The 17,668-nt window shown below is 49.0% G+C and overlaps 1 protein-coding gene across 1 annotated transcript; it reads right to left on the bottom strand.

The window, feature by feature from the left end:
• Positions 1–11,960: 11,960 nt before the first annotated feature.
• LOC123723120 lies at positions 11,961–14,270 on the bottom strand. Its single transcript, XM_045685673.1, has one exon. It carries the CDS (start codon positions 14,268–14,270, stop codon positions 11,961–11,963), a length of 2,310 nt encoding a protein of 769 aa, XP_045541629.1.
• Positions 14,271–17,668: the final 3,398 nt, after the last annotated feature.

The raw sequence follows: 17,668 nt of genomic DNA, 5'->3' as shown, positions 1-17,668 counted from the left end.
AAATAAATATTTCACTATCGGAATCGAAAGTTACAAATCGATTTTCCTTTTTTCCGAATTAAATATGGCAATCATGCACTTATACGTTTCAAATTTACTGTGTAGGTAGAGAATGGTAAGAGAGTGATTAAGTGAAAAGAGAAATCGTTTGAGAGTTGATACTTTTTCTGAAGTATATATTTCAATGTCGGAATCGAAAGTTACAAATCGATTTTTCTTTTATTACGAATTAAATATGGCAATCATGCAATAAGACGTTTCAAATTTATTGTGTAGGTAGAGAATGGTAAGAGAGTGATTGAGAGAAAAGAGAAATCGTTTGAGAGTTAATACTTTTTCTGAAATATATATTTCAATGTCGGAATCGAAAGTAACAAATCGATTTTCCTTTTTTCCGAATTAAACATAGCAATCATGCACTTAGACGATTCAAATGTATGGTGTAGGTAGAGAATGGTAAGAGAGTGATTGAGAGAAAAGAGAAATCGTTTGAGAGTTAATACTTTTTCTGAAGTATATATTTCAATGTCGGAATCGAAAGTTACAAATCGATTTTTCTTTTATTACGAATTAAATATGGCAATCATGCACTAAGACGTTTCAAATTTATTGTGTAGGTAGAGAATGCTTAGGGAGTGATTGAGAGAAAAGAGAAATCGTTTGAGAGTTAATACTTTTTCTGAAATATGTATTTCAATTTCGGAATCGAAAGTTACAGATCGGTTTTCCTTTGCTCCGAAATAAATATGGCAACCATGCACTTGGACGTTTCAAATTTAATGTGTAGGTAGAGAATGGTAAGAGAGTGATTGAGAGAAAAGAGAAATCGTTTGAGAGTTAATACTTTTTCTGAAATAAATATTAAAATTTTTGAGATTTGTAAGTTTTTGAAAATCGATTTGTTACTTACGATTCCGAAATTGAAATATTTATTTCAGGAAAAGTATTTACTCTCAAACGATTTCTCTTTTCTCTCAATCACTGCCTAATCATTCTATACCTATACAAAAAATTTGAAACGTTTAAGTGCATGATTGCCATAATTATTTCGGATTTATTTTAAGGAAAATCGATTAGCAAAGGTGGGCATTAACTCGTTAATCCGTTAATCGTTAATTAACGAAGTTAACATTTTCCTTAACGGATTAACTTTTAAGTTAAATTCAAAAAGTGTTAACGCTCTTGTTAACTTCCGTTAAATTCTACTTCCGTTAATTTAGTCCGTTAATTGTTACAATAGACACTTATTGACGTGTTGTCATTTTATTTAAATTATGCATCAGGTTACATTCGTAAGTTCGGCTATGTTCGGCGACCGTCGGCGAGTCGAATGGTGAACGAGAACGAGAACGAGCGAGTGTGATGCATGTCATACAATACACCGAGCGGCCGGGATAGACGTGATCAAAAGAGTACCACAGAATCCTTGTTAGAAAATAGTGACGGTTTAAACAAACTTACCTCTATCAAATATTGTGAAGTTTAGGCGCTAGACACCTTCAAAGTTTAATAATTATTTCACATTTACACAAATATCTCGAAAAGTCTTTATTACGTTTTTTATATTGTTTTCATTTATTTAACATCACTTTTTTTAGAAAAAGACTTTGTTATAAAATCAACATAAGGTTCGAAAACACTTTACTCGTAATTCACAGTGGTAGATCCCGCAACAACAATATTTGTTGGGTGCACGAATGCAACGGTCGCCTCGCTATTTCGGCGAATTCAGGTGGCCTTTTGCTCGTTTGCCACCTTTTGATTTAAAAAAAATATATATAATAATTGTTATACGTGAGACGCAAAATCTATTAAAAGAGATAAACTCTGCGTTGAATTGCAATCAAATAATCGAGATTACTCTTCAACGTCGTACCTAAAATACAACTAAACTTTGTTGCAGACAAAAATGTTTATTTTAATGTTGGAGTTTAAAGACAACAAAAAATATAAAAAAAATAGTTTATGGTTCATATGAAAAAGCGTACAAATAGGGTTTTTTTGTCATTGCGTAGATAAGAAAAAAACAATAAAAAAAATTAAAAAATTCGAAAGACGAAATGTGCACGCAATAAACGTTCCTCAAAAACAAAAGGGATTTAGGTGTTTATTACCGTCGTTTGTTTTTTTGGGGGCTTCTTCATAGTCAACAAAAAATAACTTTACATTTTAAAAATATGAACAAAGGATCAAATGGACAGCCGCACAGAGAATGCGATAACGAACTCGATGGATTTATGGCCCCAACCCTTCTAATGGTCGGGGATGCACGTGCGCTGCACAAAGACAATAGCGAAGATAATTTGTTTGTTTACAAAAAAAAGTATACGACAAAACGAGAAAGAATGAGGAAAAAGATAAAATAATTATGTTAGTGAAATAATGTTAAACTGTGTTATGCTAAATTTAATATTTGAAATGTTGCCACAAGTGACCTTTACAAAAAGACATCGATTTTTTTACGTATATCGAAAGTTTATTTTAAAATTAATCGAATGTCGTTGAAAATAATTCAAAACCATATTCTTACTAATTAAGTATAACGATTTTAAAGGTGATAAGAAAGAGAAGACAACACCCTCGATCGGTTGTTTTCGTTATGTCGTGTAACTTATGCTCTACACACTGAGAGTAATTTAACTTGACTTAACATATAACAATAGATCGGACGATAGATCATTAGATGATAGAAGTTATCGAAGGCATCTCAGTTGTATAGTTTGATACGTTGAGATGTATCAATGGATTGGTTATATAGTTTATTTATCAATGTTATAAGTTTCCTCTGATGTTAGAAGTTTTATTAATAAATAAAAAGTACGTAAAAAATGATAAGTCTGTTCGTGGGTCCTTAGCTAAAATAAAATAAAAAAATATTACCAAATTATTCATAAAATTAAATGTTCAGTTGTTGGAGTATGAGCAAATGAATATCCGGGTGCAAATAGTAACAGATAAATGTAAATACTGCACAAAAGTTTTGATTGTTTTCTTTTGAATATTATCACATGTCTTAATGTTTAATAGAAAATTTGTGTTGTCTAAATTTAGTTAGCTCTCTAATTCCGTGACGTCGGATTGTCGATAAAAAAATTGACTGAAAAAGTCAATTGTCCATCATTGTCAGTGTAGTATATAAGTGTGTGTAACTAGTGCATGCTATGTCATTATTATGGTACAGGCATTAGTACATCGCTCCTATTGTCTAAATTATATTTTAGTATATTATATAACTAAACTATAGATAGGATTAGCGATCGCCCGAGATTTCGTAAGCTCAGTAAAAAAATAGCCTGTTAATAGAACAATTCAATTTCAATTCAATTCTTCAATAGAAGGTCTCGACAAAATTAGTCCATACGATTCGGAGATTATTCATATGGCCATTTCCCGCTTGCGCCTTATACTCGTGATATAAACAAAAATTAACTTTAACTGTTAACTTTAACTTGCGTTAAATTTTCGTAAATTAAACGCTTTAACGATTAACGAAGTTAAATTTTTATTTAACGAATTAACGATTAACGAAGTTAACTTTTTGATTAACTGTGCCCACCTATGTCGATTAGTAACTTTCGATTCCGACATTGATATATTTATTTCAGGAAAAGTATTAACTCTCAAACGATTTCTCTTTTCTCTCAATCACTCTCTTACCATTCTCTACCTACACAATAAATTTGAAACGTCCAAGTGCATGGTTGCCATATTTATTTCGGAGCAAAGGAAAACCGATCTGTAACTTTCGATTCCGAAATTGAAATACATATTTCAGAAAAAGTATTAACTCTCAAACGATTTCTCTTTTCTCTCAATCACTCCCTAAGCATTCTCTACCTACACAATAAATTTGAAACGTCTTATTGCATGATTGCCATATTTAATTCGTAATAAAAGAAAAATCGATTTGTAACTTTCGATTCCGACATTGAAATATATACTTCAGAAAAAGTATCAACTCTCAAACGATTTCTCTTTTCACTTAATCACTCTCTTACCATTCTCTACCTACACAGTAAATTTGAAACGTCTAAGTGCATGATTGCCATATTTAATTCGGAAAAAAGGAAAATCGATTTGTTACTTTCGATTCCGACATTGAAATATATATTTCAGAAAAAGTATTAACTCTCAAATGATTTCTCTTTTCTCTTAATCACTCTCTTACCATTCTCTACCTACATAATAAATTTGAAACGTCCAAGTGCATGACTGTCATATTTATTTCGGAGTAAAGGAAAACCGATCTGTAACTTTCGATTCCGAAATTGAAATATTTATTTAAGAAAAAGTATTAACTCTCAAACGATTTTTCTTTTCTCTCAATCACTCTCTTACCATTCTCTACCTACACAATAAATTTGAAACGTCCATGTGCATGATTGCCATATTTAATTAGGAAAAAAAAGAAAATCGATTTGTAACTTTCGATGCCCAGAATTAAAATATTTATTACAGAAAAAGTAAAAACTCTCAAACGATATTTCTTTTCTCTTAATGTCTCTCAAACGACTCTCTAACGATTCGCATTGAAAAAAATAAAAAAAAGTAAAGAGAGGGGGCCAACTTAACACTAGAATTTGAAATTGTTTTTACGGAGAAAGTAGGAACTCTCAAACGATATTTCTTTTCTCTCAAACCCTCTCAAACGATTCTCAAACGATTTGCGTAAAAAAAAGTTAAAAAAATGAAAGTGAGGGGGCCAACTTCACGGAGGTGTTCAACTCTGTTGGTGTTATAGGTACCAAACGAACCGTTCAATATATACTCTTTGGTTTTGGAGCCAATAAGTAGTTTCCCTTCCACCGACAGATGACTCTGTAATTAAAATACGTCTGAAATAATTTTATTGTTCTAATTTGTCGAAAAATATTCTAGGTAAAAGTAGAAAATTGTTTTCAATTTATATATGGTGCGGAAAAAATAATGTTTAATTTTTAATTACTTAAATCGATTCATTTGCGGCGTCATTATTCTATCCTTTAGTTGTCAGTTCTAGAACCAAAAATCAAACATGTCCGACATCTTACCTTACTAATGTAATCACTGACGATGTTAACCGACCTATTTTAAGAGCCCGATTTCAGCTTAACATTGGTAACAATGTACGACAACTAAAATTGTACATATATTCACGATGTTGTCAAACGTCATTTAGGATTTTTTGTACCAAATATTTGAAAAAGTTTTGTAAAGTTTGTTCTTCAAGTGTTAACTGTTGTTGTTGTTGTTGTTAATCATGTTTTCAAGTGCTTTTCACATACTTCGCTGTCGCGATAAATAATTTGTGAGAAGGTTCCAAGCTCACTTTGAGTCTGCACTTTGTTCTCGAGGTCTCGACGTTTGTTTTGGATAATAAACTTCGTAAGTAAACCTCATATTATACCTATTTATTAGTTTGTTTACTATAATTATCGCCTCTTCTTCATAATACGAATCTAGAAGTACATATTTTCAGTTTAACAAATGGTTCCACATACGGGTACAGCTACTCCAGAGCAAATTGACGTACTTCTCAATTTCTTGGACGAGCATAGGGATCTTGCTCGTGAAAGATTGAGAGGTGCCGATGGCAATGTCCAAACTAAGAGACTGTGGGAAGAATTGTGCAATTCACTCAATTCTACGAGTGGTTGTACAAAAACAATCCAGCAATGGCAAAAAGTACCTTTATTTTTAATTAATTGTCAAAAAAAAAAATAACTGTGTGCCAAATAAACAGTTAAATAAAATATCTCATGCTTTTCATGCATTCTAGTATCATAGACTTTCATCTGTCAAAATATAATAATTGGAAAGGACAATGGGCATTTTGGGCCAAGATCTCAACAGTGATGAAAGCCATGCCATTTGAAAGATTATGGGGTGTTATTTAATTCATACTATGGCAGCCATGTCGAAATCGAGTGCGAACATCGTGTTTTCGAGCATTCAAAAATATAATAATTACTATGGGAGTTAGTAGCATTAGCGTGTTGTGTTTTATATTTAAGAGAAAAAAACAACATGTTTGTTTGTTTATTGCTTTATTATCATTTATTACATAGATTTAAACATTTTTTTCGAACTACAAAAATATTTGTTACATTTAATAAAATCTGTTACATTTTTGTTTTTTTACCGAAACAAAAATGTAACATATGTTTGTATATTATTAAAATATTTATATACAAAATTCGACTGGTTCCAAGACAGAACTGACAGAAAAACACGTAGAAGAATGGAGAATTTTCTTAAAATTCCCAAACATAGGAGTACAAGCTACAGAGGAAGTTTCAAGTTTGCTTCCACAAAAATATAAAACGACTTGCCCCCACCCTTGCGCGGTCCTGTATCTGTACAGATTTTTTTAAAAAAAATTAAGCAAAAATTATTGTGTAGACAAATAAACTTATAATTAATCTATTTTTTGAATATAAAGCTAATGTGCTCTTTTTTATTTTAAAGTAACCAATTTTTTTTTTTTTAATTCTCTATATTAGGATGTATTTTTTTTTTGGTTTGTATTACTAAATTCCTTATGTTGTAAACCAGTAGATGGGCACCTCTGAATGGGCGCATGGCCCACCGGCACAGGCTGAAAACCAGCTCCACAAGGCTATGCCTTGCGGTCTACGCTGGGCCTGCAGCCCATTGTTGTCATATTTTTGTGTTGTTATTAATGCCATAAATATTGTATTCCTTATGATGACAATAAAGAAGTTTATTATTATTCCACATATTTATTTCTTTTTTAATTTTATATATTTTTCTTAATAAAATCTTAAACAATATTAAAAAAAATATAAAAAATCTGGATACGTCGGCAGCGGAGCCTTGGGCCCAAGCTACCGGCGGTTAGGCCTCCAGAGACAGAAACCTCCTCACAATGCGTGCCGTGCTCAGGAGTACCGCCTTCTGTGTAGTATTATTAATAAATGATAATAAAGCAATAAACAAACAAACATGTTGTTCTTTTTTCTCTTAAATATAAAACACAACACGCTAATGCTACTAACTCCCATAGTAATTATTATATTTTTGAATGCTCGAAAACACCATGTTCGCACTCGATTTCGACATGGCTGCCATAGTATGAATTAAATAACACCCCATAATCTTTCAAATGGCATGGGTTTCATCACTGTTGAGATGTTGGCCCAGACTCCATACAAATTTGCCCATTTAATAGGGGAGCCCACGAGGCTAAATGGGGATTTACTCGAGCATCGTAGAGACCTATTGGGATGCAAAGCTTAGATGATAAGAAGAAAAAAATGTTATATGATATATACCTTTACATCAGTGGGGGAAGCGGCTATAGATTTTTAAAAATGTAAAAAAAAAATTTTTATCGAGCGCGTCAGATTTTCTAAGGGAGTGTTAAGTGCACCAAAAAAAGCTCTTATTCACTAATCTGACGATTTCGATGGGACGCAAACTCGCGGTCATTTTTATAATGTGCAAAAAACTTCGCCATTTTGAAATACTCAAGCGCGTCAGATTAAGATATATATGGTTTATCTTTATGTTCTAAACGTACTGTCTCATAATCTGACGATTATGTAGAGGGATTCGCCTGATTTGACAAAAAAAAAATAGAAAAACGGTTCGGCCTTATACATGGGCCCCATGTTTTGTGGAGGTACTTAACCGGGTACAAGGTATCCCCCTGTATATTAATCTGCCGTGCTTTAGGAAATCCCGAAATCCCCGCTTGGGCTCCCCTACTAATTGTCCTTTGTTTTGCAGCCTCATAACCTGCACAATCTAGAAGGAGACAATCGGCTACTGGCTCAGATGTCAGGAGGAGATTGTTTCAATTGGAAGAAGAGCGTGCAGGCAGAGAGACAGCTCTAAAAACTGAGCTTGCAGGCATCAGGGTTGCCCTGGAAGAGCTGTGTGGACTGATGAGGAAATTTTGAGAAAAATAAAAGTGTATTATAATTTGGCAAATGAGTTTTATTCACTATTATTTATTTATCTTATATATTAGGTCCTTACATATGAAATTGGCGTTTTTCGTACTGGCCACTTTAATCACGAATTTCTCCTCTTTGGTAAGGAATTCCAAATTCAAATTTGTACAGCTATAGACTCATGTATTTGTGGTTCGATGACCGTCATTCATTTGTTTTTTTTCTTCTGTTTTTTTCTGTTTGCGTCACTCATTTTACAAAATGGAAAACTTAAAATATCGCATTATTTACGAGTACGAGTTCCGCCGTGGCACTAGTGCTGCGGAAACGACTCGAAGGGTGAATGATGTGTATGGCGGTCGTGTTGCAAAAGAAAACACAGTTCGTTTTTGGTTCCAACGTTTTCGTTCTGGAAATTTCGATCTGCAGAACAAGCCCCGTGGACGGCCTGAGACTCAAGTTGATAATGAAGAGTTGAAGGCTATTGTGGAAGCGGATCCATCGCAAACCACGTCCGAGTTAGCTGCAGGCTGCGATGTTAGTGATAAAACTGTTTTAATTCACTTGAAGCAAATTGGGAAGATTAAAAAGCTTGAAAGGTGGGTACCTCACGAATTGACTGAAGCAAACCGGCAAACGCGCGTCGACTGTTGCGTTACATTACTAAACCGGCACAATAATGAAGGTATTTTAAACCGAATCATTACCTGTGATGAAAAATGGGTTCTTTACGATAATCGGAAGCGCTCAGCGCAATGGTTGGTTGGATCCTGGCCAGCCAGCCAAATCCTTTTTTTTTTTTTTTTTGTACGAGGGGAAATGCAGTTACGCACCCCTGCGCCGGGCCTGTATGTGCAGTGGCGCAGGGAGTGTGGGACTCGCCTAAAGTCGTTCGGCCATACTCACTAAAACCCCTCGGGCCCTCCATTCCGCCTTGTGGCTGGGTCACGGGAACACTTGCGCAATCTTCCGCGACCCAGCCGGCGTTGTCCATTCGGACTCTCCTCTTGTGGGGACAAAGATGTAGGGAGTCCCCACAACACACGTCTTAAGGCGCACCCGATACCAGGCGCGCCTAGCACCCGAAGGTTTGGCGGGCGATGGGCCAATAGGCCGTCCATCGCCCGGAGCTCTGCCATTACGGAGGCAGACGGCGGGTGTGCGCCTGCTGCCTGCGCCCGTCGCGACGACGGCGGAGAGGGTCCGCGGCTGCGTCCTCCTCCCGCCGGCGTTCCGCCGCCTCCTTCAGCGCTATCACCTCTTCGCAGAAGGAGGCGACAGCGTTCCAGGAGCTCTCGCTACCCACCATCGCGTTGACGACAGCGGGCAGCGAGAGGTCCATCCCGATTTCTGCCACGAGTGCGGCGCGCTGGGCCGACCAGTGCACACACGACTCCAGGGTGTGCTGCGCCGAGTCCTCAGCGTGGCCGCACTCATGGCACCTCGCACTGGGCTCTCGCCGCGCAATCCGGCACAGATACGCCCCGAAACAACCGTGTCCCGAGAGTACCTGCACCAGACGGAACGAGAGAGCCCCGTGCTTCCGACCCGTCCAGAGCTCGAGGACGGGCCGGATCGCCTCAATGGTGCGTTGGCCGGCGGACGCCGTAAGCAGCCGCTCCCGCCATTCGGTGACGAGCTGCGCCTCCGCCGCCCGCCGCCACGCACTCTCCTGATCCGGGGGAGGGTTCTCCCCCCGGGATCGGGCATCCACTCTCCGCCAGTAGGCGCCGGAGAGCACCTCCGCGTCTAAGTCCCATGGCGGCGTCCCCGCCAGCACACAGGCCGCGTCGCACGACACGGTGCGATAGCCACGAGTTACTCTGACCGCCATGACCCTCTGCGGCTTTCGCAGCAGGGCCCGAGTCCGGGCGGTCAGAGTATCCGCCCAGATGGGTGCGCCGTAAAGCGCCATCGACCGCACCACGCCTGTGTACAGGCGACGACACCGCGAGCCCGGGCCGCCCAAGTTTGGCAGGAGCCGGCTAAGGGCCCCAGCTGCCCCCATGAGCTTCGGGACGAGACGCCGGAAGTGCTCTTCGAATTTCCATCGGCTATCGAGGACGAGTCCGAGGTATTTCATAGTGCCCCCGACGCCGATGGAAATTCCGCCCACCATGACCGCGGACTGGGTCGGAGGTGCTCGTCGAGGCCCGTGAAAATACATGGCCTCCGACTTGTGCAATGCAACCTCCAAACCCAGGCGACGGATCCTGGCCACCGTTATGGCCAGGCCAGCAGTGGCCCTACATCGGGCCTCCCTGTGGGTGCTGCCCCGCGCCGTCACCAAGGTGTCGTCGGCATAGCAAACGACTTCGACACCGCTTGGGAGGGGCAGGCGCAGCACCCAGTCGTACCCGATGTTCCACAGGAGCGGCCCGAGAACCGACCCCTGCGGAACACCGCACGAGGTTGCCTTCTGCAACCAGCCGACGCTGGTTGGATACGCGACCGATCGCTCGGAGAGGTAGGCCGCGACGATCCTCCTGAGGTACGGCGGGAAGCCGTGGTATCCCAGCGCCTCCCTGATGGTTTCCCAGGGCAGGGTGTTGAAGGCGTTGGAAATGTCTAGAGACACGGCCAACAACACCTCGCCCCGGGACTCGGCATCCTCCGCAAGGGTCCTCACCCGCGCAATGGCGTCAAGGGTGGACCTGCCAGTGCGGAAGCCGAATTGGTTGGCGCTGAGATTCGGCCCCACCCTCTCCAGATGCTGGACGAGACGAGCGGCAACGACACGCTCAAAGAGCTTGCTGATCTCGTCCAGCAGAACGATCGGCCGGTACGCCGACGGCTCGTGGGCCGGACGTCCATCCTTTTTGAGCAGGACCAGTTTCCCCTTCTTCCACTCACTCGGGAACTGGCCCCGCTCCAAGCAGGCCTGGAAAAGTGCCCGAATCCACGGTTCGAGCGGCTCCAGCGCTAGAACCCAGGCCAGGTTCTAGCCAGGCACGGCCTTGTAGGGCCTCCCGAATGGATCGATATCCAGAGTCTTCAGCATCTCGTCATTCGCCTTGTCCTTCGCAGCGCCGATCGCCACCCGCAGGGCTTGGATCTCACTTCTGTAGAGGGAGTAGAGCCGCTCTTCTTCCGTCGGGTCCCGACGCCTCCGCCGACGGTAGCGGGTGTACCGGCGTCTCGCCGCCACGCAAGAACCGCGCAGCAGCGTGAGCTCGGCGGTCCACCAGTACACCGGCTTCTTGGAGGGGACGGAACGGACTCTAGGCATGGCCCCGTCGCAGATACGCGACATAGCCGCACCCAACCGCGCCGCCTCCTGACCGACCTCGACCACAGACTCTCGGGGCGCAGAGAACCACGCCTCCACGAGAGCGACCTCGACCAGGAAATCCCGGTCCATCTGCGACAGCGACCAGCGTGGGCCCTCCCCGCTCGGGGGCCGGCCTGGGACTGGGCTCGGGTTGGACGGGGACGCGGAGATGTCGAACCTCACGTACCGGTGGTCCGATAGCGTCTCCACGTCCTCGGCCACCCGCCAGCCACGAACACGGCGTGCCAGGACGGCATCGGCGAAGGTGACGTCAACAATGGAGCCGCCCTGACGCCGCACGCACGTGTTGACCGACCCCTGGTTAAGGACCACGAGTCCGGTCTCCACCGCCCAATCATCCAACTCCCGGCCGCGAGGATCTGTCGCCGGGCACCCCCAAGCCGAGGATTTGGCGTTGAGGTCCCCCGCGACGAGCACCCGGGCGGAGCGACTTCCGCCTATCAGGACGCCGACCTCAGAAAGAAAAGACTCGAAGTCGGCGAGACTCCGATTCGGCGAGAAGTACACTCCGACCACCATGATGTCGCCGACGAGGGCCGAAACGTATCCCCGGCCTCGGACCACGTCCGCGAAGGCCGGAGAGCCTGCGATGGACCGGGATGTTAGGGCCACCAGCCCGTCTGCGTCTCCCACCCAGTCGTCCCCAGCCGGGACCCGGTATGGCTCAGCCACCACCGCCACGTGGATGTTCCACTCCGCCATGCTCTGGAACAGAAGGTCCTGAGCTCTGGCGGAGTGATTGATGTTGGCTTGGAGGAGGTTGAGGGCCATTATTCCACGACCATAGCAACCTCCTCGGCCTGCGGCGGTGCCGCCTGTAGGGATGAGGCAGTGGGCTGTCCGACCGTCGGGTTCTGACCGTCCCCACCTCCCTTCTTATTTCTCTTCCCCTTGGGTGGGGAGACGCAGGCTTTATTGCCGACTCGGTGCTCCGCCGGCATGCCGGCCGCAGCGCAGACCACGCAGTGAGGCGCAGCGGTGCATCCGCGGGCCTTGTGCCCTGGTTGACCGCACCGGAAACAGAGTCCGGAGCGGTCCACCCCCTGGCACTGGCCGGATAGGTGCCCGGGAGCCAGGCACCTGAAGCATCTGATTGGCCGGGCATCCAGCACCCTAGCCTGGGCTGACACCCAGCCCACCAGCAGACGACCAGCGGTCGCGATCTTTTTCGCAGCCGCGACGGGACACTGGACAACCACTGATCCCAGTCCGTCGCGGCCGGTGGACATCACGCCGGCCCGCAGCTGCTCGGCGGGGCACCCTCCCGCTGCAGCGATCGCGGCGACCACCTCGGCATCGGTGGTAGAATCGTCTAGGCCTGACACCCGTAGGGCCACCGACTTAGTAGGCCGGGAGACGCGGACGACTTCACCATCTAGGACCTCCCGCAGCCTTTGGGCCAGGGAGTCCGCCTTCTCGCCACTGGAGGCGCCTGGGAATTCAAAAATACGACCCCCGTTGGCAGCCTTCCGAAGGCGAACGCCCTGGGCTCCAAACTCGGCCGGGTTAATCCTCTCCTTTGCCGAGGCGATGACGCTTGCATAGGTGGCACCTCTCTCCGACGCACCCGGCTGCAGCGTGATGACCACCGCAGACGACCGGGGCGCGTGGAGTTTGGCGGCACCAGCCTTCTCCTTTTGACGCCTTTTGGGCCCCACCTTTATCCACTCACCAACCGCGGGCTGCGACTGCTGCTGCCCGGGTGGTGAGTTCTTTTTCATGTTCTTCCTCCTCTTTCTCCTTCTCTTGCTCTTCCCCTTTTCCGCAGTAGCGGGTGAGGGGGCGCTCGTGCCCTGTGTCTCGGGCCGGCTCTGGGCGGGGCCCGGCGGGCGCTGCGATGGCGCAGCGGGAGCCTTCCGTTGGGTGCCGCTGGTGCCTGGCTGGGCTGGCACTTTCTGCGCCGTCTGCCTGGCCGCACCCTGGTCTTTTCCTTTAGCGGGCACCGTCGGCTGCCCCGCAAGCTTGGCAGCGTACGAGCTCCCGTCCCTCTTCTTATCGGCCGCGAGAGGCGGCCGCAGGTTCCTCTCCGGGAGGAGTCTGTCCTCAAGCGAGGCCAGGCGGGCGTTCATCATGCCTCCGACCTGGACCATTACTGCGCGACAGATCTCCTCCACGGAGGACGTCTCGTTAGGTGTTTGTGGGGGCCGTGATGCGGGGACGGCCTTCACTGTCGTATCCGGGTGGGAGGAGACTGCGGAACCCCGTTTCCGCAGATCCTCCTTTATGGCTGCTAGTTCCTTATGGAGTGCATCCATCTCGGCCCGCAGTCGGGCATTATCCGCCTGGAGCTGGCATGTCTCCTCCGATAGTGTGCGGGCCCCTAGGACTTCCACGGCTTCCTTAATTGAAACCGCAGCGTCCTTCAGGGCTCGCACAAAGTTGCCCTTCAAGTTAGAGGACTTGGACGCCACCTTCTCGATAATAGCCAAGTCCTCCTGCACCTGCTCTTGGAGCTGAGCGGCACACCTCTCTCCCGTCCTCTCGGCAGGTCGGGGAAACAACGCAGACCGCGTCTCGCGCCGGAAGCGAGCGAGCTCAGCTTCTTTTTCCAAGTCTTCTTCCTTTTGTTTGGCGCGAGCCTTGGCCGCGGCCCTCTTCTCTTGTTGGCGCCACCTTGCCATCCCTGGGGACGCCGTCCGTTCATCGTCCGTGGACCCCTCACTGAGGCGGGGTCGTTTCGCGCCGAGCATTGCAGCCATGGCGTCCAAAATCGGCCCCCTTTCGGCAGCGACGGTGACGCTGCAGTCCGAATCGGACGCTGCTCCACCATCGCACTCCATCCTGTCACTTCTTGTCTTTGCATTCGACGTATCGCTGGGTGCCGCGATCGGAATGCGCTCCAGCCGCACTCTCGCCTCTTTTAGTTCGACGCCATCCACTGATGGGCGTCTCGTCACCTCCGAATCCAGATCGCGTGCAATCGTTGCCATTATTCTTGCCTGAGTCGTCGTATTGGAAAAGCAGTCCTTGCCCCCCCCAGAATACGCGGGGCAGCCCGCAGCCGAGGCCACGGGGAGGGATTCTCCCCCGGCAGTGCCGGAGGTACCCTCCTGGGGTAGTATGTTTTGTAGGCTTGCCATCTCATACTTTGTCCAGTGTTATCGGACACCGGAAACCGCCTTTGGTAGCAGGGTGAGGTCCCCCTTCCATCAACGCACGACCTATAAGGCCGCCATCCACCGACCAAAGTCCTCTGCAGTTTAGAGTGCTGCCGCACAACGTCGTTTTGCCCGATAGGGAGGCCGGGTTGACCAACCCTATCGCGCCGAGGGCCTTGAAGACCCACCATCCTCCGACCCCTCAGGGTCCACTGGTGTTCCTCGCGGGCCTGTCCGGTATGGGAGGCCCTGTCCGGCATAGCCCCGCGGGAAAAACACCCCTCCACTCCGCACGACGGCACCTCGGTGCACGCCGCGCCCAGCACCGCCCAATGGGCGTGTACTCCTCCTCCGGGTAATTTTTTAGAGAGGTTTTCTTCCTCGCGACCCCACACTCAGTGCGTAGGGCCCCCGGTCCGCTCAGTGCGGATTACGGTTTGCTTGGCGTCCACCGATCATAAAGACCAGTGGACGGCCAAGTGTGGTGTTGCCACCGGGTAATTTTTAAGAGAGGTTTTCTTCCTCGCGGCCCCACGCTCAGTGCGCAGGGCCCCCGGTCCGCTCAATGCGGATTACGGTTTGCTTGGCGTCCACCGATCAAAATGACCAGTGGACGGCCAAGTGTGGTGTTGCCACCGGGTAATTTTTTAGAGAGGTTTTCTTCCTCGCGGCCCCACGCTCAGTGCGCAGGGCCCCCGGTCCGCTCAGTGCGGATTACGGTTTGCTTGGCGTCCACCGATCAAAATGACCAGTGGACGGCCAAGTGTGGTGTTGCCACCGGGTAATTTTTTAGAGAGGTTTTCTTCCTCGCGGCCCCACGCTCAGTGCGCAGGGCCCCCGGTCCGCTCAGTGCGGATTACGGTTTGCTTGGCGTCCACCGATCAAAATGACCAGTGGACGGCCAAGTGTGGTGTTGCCACCGGGTAATTTTTTAGAGAGGTTTTCTTCCTCGCAGCCCCGCGCTCAGTGCGCAGGGCCCCCGGTCCGCTCAGTGCGGATTGCGGGTTATCCGACGGTGGGCGAAGCCCTCGCCCACCGGTCAAAGACCGGCGGACCCGCCATCGGGATAGCGCATCGCTGCGCTCCACCCGTCTAGTGTTTGGTTCGCGGGGCGAAAAAAGCCCTACCCCAGCAGTATGCCGGGGCGTTCCCCTATCCACCACCCGGGGACGCGCCACGTTGGAGTTCACCTCTCCGCCCACTCGGACGACCGAGCAGGTCCGTGGTACCTTTTTTTTTTTTTTTTTTTTTTTATACGAGGGGAAATGCAGTTACGCACCCCTGCGCCGGGCCTGTATGTGCAGTGGCGCAGGGAGTGTGGGACTCGCCTAAAGTCGTTCGGCCATACCCACTAAAACCCCTCGGGCCCTCCATTCCGCCTTGTGGCTGGGTCACGGGAACACTTACGCAATCTTCCGCGACCCAACCGGCGTTGTCCACTCGGACTCTCCTCTTGTGGGGACAAAGATGTAAGGAGTCCCCACAACACACGTCTTAAAGGCGCACCCAATGCTAGGGAGCGCCTTACACCCGAAAGTTTGGCGGGCGATAGGGCAATAGGCCGTCCATCGCCCGGAGCTCTTCTGTTACGGAGGCAGACGGCGGGTGTGCGCCTGCCGCCTGCGCCCGTCGCGACGACGACGAAGAGGGTCCGCGGCTGCGTCCTCCTCCCGCCGACGTTCCGCCGCCTCCTTCAGCGCCATCACCTCTTCGCAGAAGGAGGCGACAGCGTTCCAGGAACTCTCGCTACCCACCATCGCGTTGACGACAGCAGGCAGCGAGAGGTCCGTCCCGATTACTGCCACGAGTGCGGCGCGCTGGGCCGACCAGTGCACACACGACTCCAGGGTGTGCTGGGCCGAGTCCTCAGCGTGGCCGCACTCATGGCACCTCGCACTGGGCTCTCGCCGCGCAATCCGGCACAGATACGCCCCGAAACAACCATGTCCCGAGAGTACCTGCACCAGACGGAACGAGAGAGCCCCGTGCTTCCGACCCGTCCAGAGCTCGAGGACGGGCCGGATCGCCTCAATGGTGCGTTGGCCGGCGGACGCCGTAAGCAGCCGCTCCCGCCATTCGGTGACGAGCTGCGCCTCCGCCGCCCGCCGCCACGCACTCTCCTGATCCGGGGGAGGGATCTCCCCCCGGGATCGGGCTTCCACCCTCCGCCAGTAGGCGCCGGAGAGCACCTCCGCGTCTAGGTCCCATGGCGGCGTCCCCGCCAGCACACAGGCCGCGTCGCACGACACGGTGCGGTAGCCACGGGTCACTCTGACCGCCATGACCCTCTGCGGTTTTCGCAGCAGGGCTCGAGTCCGGGCGGTCAGAGTATCCGCCCAGATGGGTGCGCCGTAAAGCGCCATCGACCGCACCACGCCTGTGTACAGGCGGCGACACCGCGAGCCCGGTCCGCCCAAGTTTGGCAGGAGCCGGCTAAGGGCCCCAGTCGCCCCCATGAGCTTCGGGACGAGACGCCGGAAGTGCTCTTCGAATTTCCATCGGCTATCGAGGACGAGTCCGAGGTATTTCATAGTGCCCCCGACGCCGATGGAAATTCCGCCCACCATGACCGCGGACTGGGTTGGAGGTGCTCGTCGAGGCCCGTGAAAATACATGGCCTCAGACTTGTGCAATGCAACCTCCAAACCCAGGCGACGAATCCTAGCCACCGTTATGGCCAAGCCAGCCGTGGCCCTGCATCGGGCCTCCCTGTGGGTGCTGCCCCGCGCCGTCACCAAGGTGTCGTCGGCATAACAGACGACTTCGACGCCGCTCGGGAGGGGCAGGCGCAGCACCCAGTCGTACCCGATGTTCCACAGGAGCGGCCCGAGAACCGACCCCTGCGGAACACCGCACGACGTAGCCTTCTGAGACCAGCCGACGCTGGTTGGGTACGCGACCGATCGCTCGGAGAGGTAGGCCGCGACGATCCTCCTGAGGTACGGCGGGAAACCGTGGTATCCCAGCGCCTCCCTGATGGTTTCCCAGGGCAGGGTGTTGAAGGCGTTGGAAATGTCTAAAGACACCGCCAACAGCACCTCACCCCGGGACTCGGCGTCCTCCGCAAGGGTCCTCACCCGCGCAATGGCGTCAAGGGTGGACCTGCCAGTGCGGAAGCCGAATTGGTTGGCGCTGAGATTCGGCCCCACCCTCTCCAGATGCTGGACGAGACGAGCGGCAACGACACGCTCAAAGAGCTTGCTGATCTCGTCCAGCAGAACGATCGGCCGGTACGCCGACGGCTCGTGGGCCGGACGTCCATCCTTTTTGAGCAGGACCAGTTTCCCCTTCTTCCACTCACTCGGGAACTGGCCCCGCTCCAAGCAGGCCTGGAAAAGTGCCCGAATCCACGGTTCGAGCGGCTCCAGCGCTAGAACCCA

Source organism: Papilio machaon, chromosome W, assembly GCF_912999745.1.
Source record: "Papilio machaon chromosome W, ilPapMach1.1, whole genome shotgun sequence".
NCBI lineage: Eukaryota > Metazoa > Arthropoda > Insecta > Lepidoptera > Papilionidae > Papilio > Papilio machaon.
Note: the sequence above shows the minus strand (reverse complement) of the source record. Positions and strands in the feature narration are given on the sequence as shown.

Bases quoted from the DNA above. Each gene is read 5' to 3' on its own strand.
- LOC123723120 (XM_045685673.1), bottom strand. From the start codon at position 14,270: ATGGCAAGCCTACAAAACATACTACCCCAGGAGGGTACCTCCGGCACT.